Genomic DNA, 8,677 nt, shown 5'->3' with positions numbered 1-8,677 from the left:
GCGATTACCCCGAGATGCTGCAACAGAGATTAGGTCAAACCGCTACCCGAATATGCTCATCTCGAACCTTGAAAAGTGTGAATCAAAGCACGCGAAACAAAGCTAGTCTGTTTACCTGCTGAAACATTCCTCTCGGATCGTTTCAGCCGAAATTACACAGCTTGCTGCTGACTGATAAGGCTGATAAACAGATAACGCTGCGTAGACAAACGGTGTTGTGTGATGAATGTGTGAAGGCGGTCCCTACCAACCACCTAGTGAACGGACAATGCGACAGCTATGAATCTCGGAAAAAGCTCGCGCGCGCACACACTTCAACCTTTCGCACACGGTTGGTGGTGATGATGTTGATTGTAATACCGCAGTATTATTCGCACGGGTTATCAAGACTGAATATAACGAAGGAGTTTTCCGGGAATAGTTCTAAAAAAATTGGAAATCGCTCGTATTTGAACTGAGAGTTATGTAGACACAAACTGGAAATGTCCTCCCGGAACGTGTTGGAACTGATTACAAATTTGCAACCTTGAATTGCGAATAATGGAGGCTTTTATCAATGAGATGGTCGAACCACGAGTGTTGGATCTGATTGTGCTGATTCTACCGAAATGGAAGTTGCTGATTTACATATTTCTGACAAACGTAAGGATTACTGTTATAACTTAGAAAATATGGTTTAAGGAAAAAACTTTGCTCTTATGAACAAAGTTCGTGTTCTTATGAATTGACAGTAATATTTGTGGGGGTGATGATGACGATAAGTTTTGTGTGTGGTGTACAATCTGGTGCTGGTAGTGAAGATAGACTGAATCGACACATCAATACTTTGTTTAAACATCTACAAATAGGGTTCTTCAGAATTTTTCAAGATACAAATTGTAAAAAAAATGTTTCAGAATATATATTCTATAGACACTACTTGCTTTTCCTATTAAGATTCTATTATCTCAACACGGAATAACATATAGGGCTGGGGAAAAGAAATGTTGTATTTCTGATTGAAATTTGACGCTTTATTTAATATACTTTAAATTATCCAATTTAAGTCAAATATGTGCCGTTTTGTTCGCAAACTTGTTGCCATTTAGAAGGCAACTTCGTTATCCCCCTTTTATAACCCACCCACCACCACACCGCCACCGAGCTCGAAATGTGCCTCATCGCTGAAGAAAATTTAATGCAAAAATTCAGCATTTTGCTGCTGTTGTTCGTTCACCCAATCGACGTATGCCCGACACATTCCATGGTCACCACGCTCTAATTTTTGTACCAGTTGGACTTTATATGGATGTAGGTGCAAGTCCAAATGCAAAATTCGCCACAATTATGTGTTTGACAAGCCCAATTGCTGAGCACGCCGTGGAATCGAAACATTCGGGTCATCCTCCACACTGGCAGCAACAGTAGCAATATTTTCGGCCGAACGCACATTACGATGATGCACAGGTTTCACAATATCTACTGATCCAGTTTGTTCGAATTTACGCACTACATTAGCGATTGTGTGCTCTGTAGGCCGTCCATGACGACCAAAATCCGTCCGTAATGCTCGAAAAACATTTGCCGGGTTTTCATCATTTTTATAGTATAATTTAACAAAATTAACACGTTGTGCAATGCTAAAACGATCCATATTGTAAAATGGCAGACATTCAACTACCGATATGACGCTTTGGTTGACAGCTATGTCAAACGGTTGTCAGCGCAGGGCTGTATACTTTCGGAAGCCCGAAATGGAAAACCCTGTCGTAAAATAGAAAAATGAAATAAAGAAAATCAATATTCATTTCGTTCAAATGCTGTCAACAAGTCAAATGTTTCAACAAATCTAGTCAGTTTATCTGCTTCGCCGATGATGTGGATATAATTGGAAGAACACATGCGATGATAGCGGACTTGTATACCCGACTGAAACACGAAACATGGATGATTAGACTTGGGATCAATGCGTTGAAAACTATATACATGCTAGCAAGCGGGGTTGATCACAACAGAATTCTTCTTGGTAGTAGTGTTGTGATCGACGGCAATGAGTTCAAGGTGGTAAAGGAATTTGTCTACCCTGGCTCGTTGATAACAACTGACAACAACAACAGCCGATAAATTCGAAGCCGCATAGTCAATGGAAGTCGCGTCTAATATGGCCTCCGCAAATCGTTAAGGTCCAACAAACTCCGGCCCCGTTCGAAGTGTACCATGTACAAACCCCTAATTAGGCCGATTGTTATCTATGGGCGGCGTGGACGATGCTCGAAGACGACTCACAAGCACTTGTCGTTTTCAAACGCTAAGTGCTCAGAACAATATACGGTGGTGCACAGGAAAACGGTGTGTGGAGAAGAAGGATGAACCACGTACTGGGACAACTCTACTGCGAACTAGAGAAATCCAATAATAATTATACCAAGAAGAAATATAAATCGAAGAAGTATCCAGAAAGACGCCAAGGTTGGATGTTTGCGATGAGCAGAGCGTGTTGCAAGACTGCAGGACAGCAGCCCTGTAAAAATGGTGCTCGGATCAAATCCGGTGGGAACAAGAAAAAGAGAAGCCCAGCGAGCATTGGAGCAGGTGGTGGTTGGTGGTTGGACCAGGTGAAACAGGACTTGACAAGAACCTGTGCGGCCGGGAGTTAAAGAACAGCAGCTATGGACCGGGAATGCTGTGAATAAGATGCCAGGGATGCATACACACAGGAATGGTCTGTAAGCTAAAGAAATCTCTTTAGGACTGGAGCAGTCACTCGAATGCTGGAATAACCAATTTCATGATTCACTGGTCAGCATTGAATTTAAACAATCGACTGCGGGCTACTATTTGTACACAAAGAAGACCAGTGACACGATTGTTTACATACTTTTCTACGTGGATCAACTCCGCAATATTGACCAGATCGGAGGATTGAAGGAAGTAAAACCGCTAGAATCAAAAAAGACCTAGTGTAGAACGAGCATTCCATGATTTACGATTGATCAAACAGCTTTTGCCGGACACTTTGTGCTGCGTCTTGGAATGGAGTCAACATAATTGTAGCAAGTGAGAGGAGACAGCATGAGTGCTGATCACACCAAACTTTTCACAGTTCGATGTATCTCATGCTCGGAATGTGGTCTGATTTTGTTGAAAAACGAAACGTTGAACCAATTGAAAGCCATCCTTGAATGCGCGCATCAATTACTCAAATTTTAATAACACATCACGGGCCTCACGGATAAATGCTTCCAAATCCATGTTTTCAATTAGCTTTGAAAGATTTTGTACAGTACTACATGGAGAGGAAGAATTATAGCAAGAATTTCCAAAGTCCAAAGATATCATATACAGTGATAGACATTTAGCCGTTTAGCCGCACTTGAAAAAAAAACTTGAAACACTTACAAAACAACTAGGAATGTTCTTTTTATCGGAATACTTATTTGCTGTAGTGATAGTATATTTAAGTCACTTTTATTGAAAGGACGTGCGACACAATCACACACACTCAAGGCGGCATCGGTGGATATAAACATTCAAACGTCGTTTTTTCCCGAGACATACGTTTAGCCCGAGGGCATAAAAATCGAGTTTTCGCATAATCACCAAGCCTTTATCTGTGTTTTTTGAAAAAATACTTGGGAATGTTCAATTCACATGATAAATATTAGATGTGCAACGTAAGAAGTTGGTCAGATTAGTGATTTACGTAGAATTTAAAGGAATGGCAAAAGGTATTCTATTGACGGAAGTGGGGCGGAAAATAATAAAGATATTCAGTGAACAAAAGTTTTCTAATCGCTCGATCGTAACAAAAACTGGTCTATCTGAGAGAGTGGTACGGAATTTCTTTAAATAATATGGGATATAACGACCAACAAATGAGAACACCACAGTTACTTTGCGTCTTAAAGGTCGAATAAGACACGAAGCAACCAGGAAACGATGTCCTGCTCACACATTAAGGCAGAATCGGTTGTTCCAGTAACGAAAAGGCATATTGCGCGCATCTTGAATGAGTCACCAAACATCACGTGGAAGAAACTTCAAGGGAAATCGAAACTGACCGCCACCCATAAGCATAACCATCTCATTTTCGCTCGGCAATACATGGAATGGAAACTAGAATGGGAAATGTTGTATTTTCCGGCGAAAAAAGTTCAATTTGGATGGTCTGGACTGTTACAGTTGCTATTGGTACAATTTAAGTCAACGGAATGTCGTGAGATCGAAGCGAAACTTTGGGGGCGGTAGTTTGACAGTGTGGGGAGCCGTTTCCTATCACAGCAAGCTTCTCATTTGTTTTATTTTCACCCGAATGAACTCCGAAAAGTATCTTCAATTACTCGAGGACGTTTTGATTGGCCATATTGAGAATAACGCTGCCGATGATGTCGTTTTTTCAGCAGGATTATGCATAGATCCACGTTTCCAAGCAACCGAAGGCATGGTTTGCCGAGAAGGACATTCCGCTTCTTGAATGACCTGCTGGCAGTCGATTGCAATCCCATAGAGAACCTATGGAGAATCTTGGCCGAGATGGTCTATGCAAACGGATGACAATTTGACAACATTTCCAGTCTCAAGGCAGTAATTCAGGAATGTTGGGCTATAATCAATATGCAACACTTTAAAAGCTGTCTGACTCGATGCCAAATCGAGTTTTCAAAATGATCCTATATGGAGGTGGACATATCAAATATTAGCTACCGATTGGACTCAAAATTTGCCGCACAAATCTTCTTTTATTGAAATTTCAGGATGCGGCTAAACGAATGTCCACCCTGGTTCCACATATTTGAATTACTCAGAAAACAAAAAGTGAATTTATACTTTTTTTTAGAATGAATTCGATGAAAATAAACAATAATCGTGTTTTATGAGCAAAACTGTACAAATAATTGACTTGTTTTTAAAAATGTTGAGGGAAAATAGGGTGCGGCTAAACGAATGTTTACCACTGTAGTAGCAGAGGGATTCATCGAGCTACTTAGGCCTGTTTTAGCATTACATTTGCCACTTTTAAAACTTTATTTAACTCTTTTGCGTAAATCATAAATACGATGGAACGAATTCCAGCTCCCTTTTCTTGATGATTCGTCTTTTGTGCGTTCAGACTAACCCTACCGAAGCGCTTTCCTATAGTGAATGAAACAACATCGTCTACATTCAGGTCATCATCTTCTCCCCAATCTACTTCTTCAGTGTGATCGCAATCGACAATGCGGAACTGCAACTGATCTGCCCATCGGCGATGCTCTTTGGCTTCAATCTGATCCACCGGGCGCTCTTCGTACGGTACAATCTCAACAACACCCGCACCATACTGATAGGCATCGCCATTCTGAGCATCGGAATCTCAGCGAGTGGTATCGTCGAAATGTACATCAAGGATAGTGGCTCATACTTAACGATTGTGCTCCTGTATAGCGTGATAGGAGGTGAGTACATCGACGTTGAAGTGGATGCCCATTCTAATGATGTTGTTCCCGTTTTCAGGTTACGGGTACCACTTGGTATTCTCCAAAATGTGGAAGATTCTGGACAAGATCTTCAACGCCAAGAAGGAGATGTTCGTTATAAAGTTTCTTCACTCTTTCGGTCAGTCTATCTCATCGCTCTTCTTATTGACAGTGATTCATTGGCCCTGGGAAGACTTCGTGTACGGTGCCTTACTGGTCATGTTTGGAGGAATTCTGTTGAATTTGATTCCACTCACGATTCTTATTGAAAACGAAAAGAATTTTCTTAAACTTGATCAGGATTCTCTCGTGAAAATAACCGAGAAGGGAAATGAATCGTTTTATAATGACGTTGCAAAAAATTATACTGGAACCCAAGAGGATGTCGATTCGCGGCAGAAACGACCTGTCGAAGCAGAACAGATACCAATGATGAGTTGGAAGAATCCAGCCAATTACAGTAAAGAGGATAACTTACAGCTCACAAAACCAATGGAGGGTGAATATGACGAGGAAACATTTGCCAGAGATGGAAAGTACTTCAATTCGGATGGAGTAGAAATTCTAGAAATTATCGTCGAGGAAGATGATGAAAATATTGCACAATATGAGGCGGCAACCTCACACGTACCCCAGGTAGAAGTCAGCAAAGATTCACAATGGCTGAAAATAAATCAAATTTTCACGTCCATCGCGAAGATCTACAATAATATTCATTTGGTACAACATATTAACACCAGAATAATCAAATCTGTCCGTTTCGCATTTACCGAGCCAAAATTCTACAGCTGTTTGCTGTTCAAGTCTACGGACTTGTGTGTTTTTGTATTATTCCTGACAATATTGGCTAAATTTATGTCCTTTCACTACTACCATCGGGCCAAATCAAGACAAATGTTGCTACTTTCATACGTGACCATCTCGTCGTCGTGGACCGTCTGCTCATTGCTGTTGCTTTGGTGTGACATCAGGTTTCGGAAGCAGCACGACAAGTTGCTTATCTTCAGTATTCTCTTCAAAGCGTTTGGGTATTTTTGTGTGTACTCCACCAAATCCAGCTTTTGGACGGTGACGGGATGCGTGCTGATAGGCGTGAGCCATGCGATCGCTTGTTCGTATCAAGATCTAGTTATTAAGCAAAAGTTCAGCGCCCGTCAGTGGAATCTGGTCAAGGGAGCGCTCTGTTTCGTGGGTGGAATGCTTATAGTAGTGCTCGCTAGTCTAGTAAACGTAGCGTATGTTTATTGTAGGATAGACAATGTGCTGCTAGTGTTACTGTTGGTGTACTGCATTAGTGGCAGTACTTGGATTACATTCAATTATAGGATAGTTCTGAGGTAGGAATAAAGGCTGCTAGAATAAATGATTTTTTATATGATTTCAGAATGTCCGAAAAGGTACCTTTTGTCAATATCCAAATAAATCGTGCGATGCGTCAATCATTTACCTTCTGTTACGAGTTTTATAACCTGGAGCAGTGACTCTTATTCAGGTTACGACGATATCAGTGGAAAGATATGATTTGAGGCCTTCGGGGCTCTTGGGCTTCGAAGTCAGCAAGGGATTGATCCTTCCTCACGATCATGGGTCAAATCTCTTGAGACGAACACCTTCCAACGAAATTCACCATTTCTTCCTTCCTGGAATCATTTCGCATCAATTGCATTACAAATAATCTACCCCGACAGTTTCAAATAGACTTGGCTCAATTGAAACTTAAACCATCTGGATATAGGAGTTAATTTGAACTTGGTAATTGTGTGGCTCTTAAAACCGAGGAATCACCCAACACGCTCTGTGACACTGTGTCGCTCTCACCTATACTGCACCCTGTATGAGAATGAGCACAACTAGGTGCGGCGCAACCGAGTGCGCAATCCTGACGATAGTAACGCACCAAGTGTATGCAGACAAGATGGGATAACAGGTTCTAATTATTTAACTTTTATTTCATACCCAACTGGACCGATTTATTTAGTCCAAGCTTCTATTGTTTATGAATCTGTTCTTGGTTGACACTTGTAGTTACACCGTAGCAAGGCGTTGTACTATAGGTGGACCGCAATGTCAAAATTGCTGTTCGGCCATTGCTCGTGAAAAAACAAATTTGTTTACAAAACAAGTCGTATCTTTTGGTGACAAATGCATTCGTTGGCAAAATAGCTGCTCGCGCTTTATTGTCGAATCATAACAGTGCAGAAGGATGTTTTAGTATATCTTTTCGCCTTTCTTTCCAAGCAAAATGTACTTCTGTTTGGCTCCCATCGGCGGGGAAAAGAGTACTATCAGCTTACGGCGATGGTGACAAAAAATAACGCTGATTGTGGCTCAACTGATTTCGCTCAGGGAGGAGGAGAATGCTGTGCATATACCGGGAAGGAGATCCGGAAAGGGCCGTTACAAGTAATTGGCTAGAGCAAAAGGAGGTTGTGCACTATATTTTACGAATATATATTTGCTTATTTTTTCCTTCAATTATTTTCCTTAGCGAGTTGACATTGTGCTCATTGTGCTCCCTTGGCCGAGTGGTTAGCGTCATAACTAACATGCCGGGTGTTCGGGTTCGATTCCCGTTCTGGTCGGGGGATTTTTTCGTCAAAGGAATTTCCTCCGACTTGCACTGTGATCACGCGTATTCTAGAGCTTGCCACTCAGAATGCATTCAAGGCGTGTTATTTGGCATAGAAATCTCAACTAAGTACTAATAAAAATGACGCAAGTAATACTACGTTGAGACGGCGAAGTTCCTCTAGGAACGTTAGTGCCATTGAAGAAGAAGAAGAAGAGTTGACATTGAAATCATAACCACACACCCAAACAAGAAGTAAACAATTCTGAAAGTTAAGGCCCATTTATACGTTGCTAGTAGCTGACTTGACAATGAGCAGCTACTGACCCGGTGGACTCGCTTGACAATTGGTTGACTCGCCTTGTCCGTTCACACAGTGTGAGCTGCTGGCGAGAAACTAGATACTACGGCACGGGTTTACCAGGGATGCCAGGCGACTTTTCAAATGTCCATCAAATAGTCAGAAACAGCAATCAGGTCCGAATTTGTCAAATGATTGGTCCAAAATCGACTTCTTTATTGGCAGTTTTCATCTTAGGTTTTCAGTTGAATGTATCATCACACAATTTTATAGCAAAACAAACGCTGATCGTGTTTAAAAATACATACTTTGTGCTGAATTTCTTTGAACTGAAGGTACTATCCGAAAAAGCAGAAAGAGAAAAGGATTCGG

The 8,677-nt window shown here is 41.3% G+C and overlaps 1 protein-coding gene across 3 annotated transcripts; it reads left to right on the top strand.

Annotated features, from left to right (window-relative positions):
• Window positions 1-314: 314 nt before the first annotated feature.
• Window positions 315-6,784, top strand: LOC129776130 (uncharacterized). 3 transcript variants are annotated; one of them, XM_055781577.1, is made up of 3 exons: window positions 315-642; window positions 5,179-5,414; window positions 5,473-6,784. In XM_055781577.1, the coding sequence occupies exons 2-3, from the start codon at window positions 5,228-5,230 to the stop codon at window positions 6,774-6,776; spliced, it is 1,491 nt and encodes a 496-aa protein (XP_055637552.1). In that variant the 5' UTR covers window positions 315-642; window positions 5,179-5,227; the 3' UTR covers window positions 6,777-6,784. The 3 variants fall into 3 exon arrangements, with proteins under 3 accessions (XP_055637552.1, XP_055637543.1, XP_055637559.1); XM_055781568.1 differs by having other exon boundaries at window positions 5,147-5,414; XM_055781584.1 differs by lacking the exon at window positions 315-642 and adding an exon at window positions 3,344-3,707.
• The last annotated feature ends 1,893 nt before the right edge of the window (window positions 6,785-8,677 follow it).

The sequence above is a fragment of the Toxorhynchites rutilus genome, chromosome 1 (assembly GCF_029784135.1).
Source record: "Toxorhynchites rutilus septentrionalis strain SRP chromosome 1, ASM2978413v1, whole genome shotgun sequence".
Classification (NCBI taxonomy): domain Eukaryota; kingdom Metazoa; phylum Arthropoda; class Insecta; order Diptera; family Culicidae; genus Toxorhynchites; species Toxorhynchites rutilus.
Note: the sequence above shows the minus strand (reverse complement) of the source record. Positions and strands in the feature narration are given on the sequence as shown.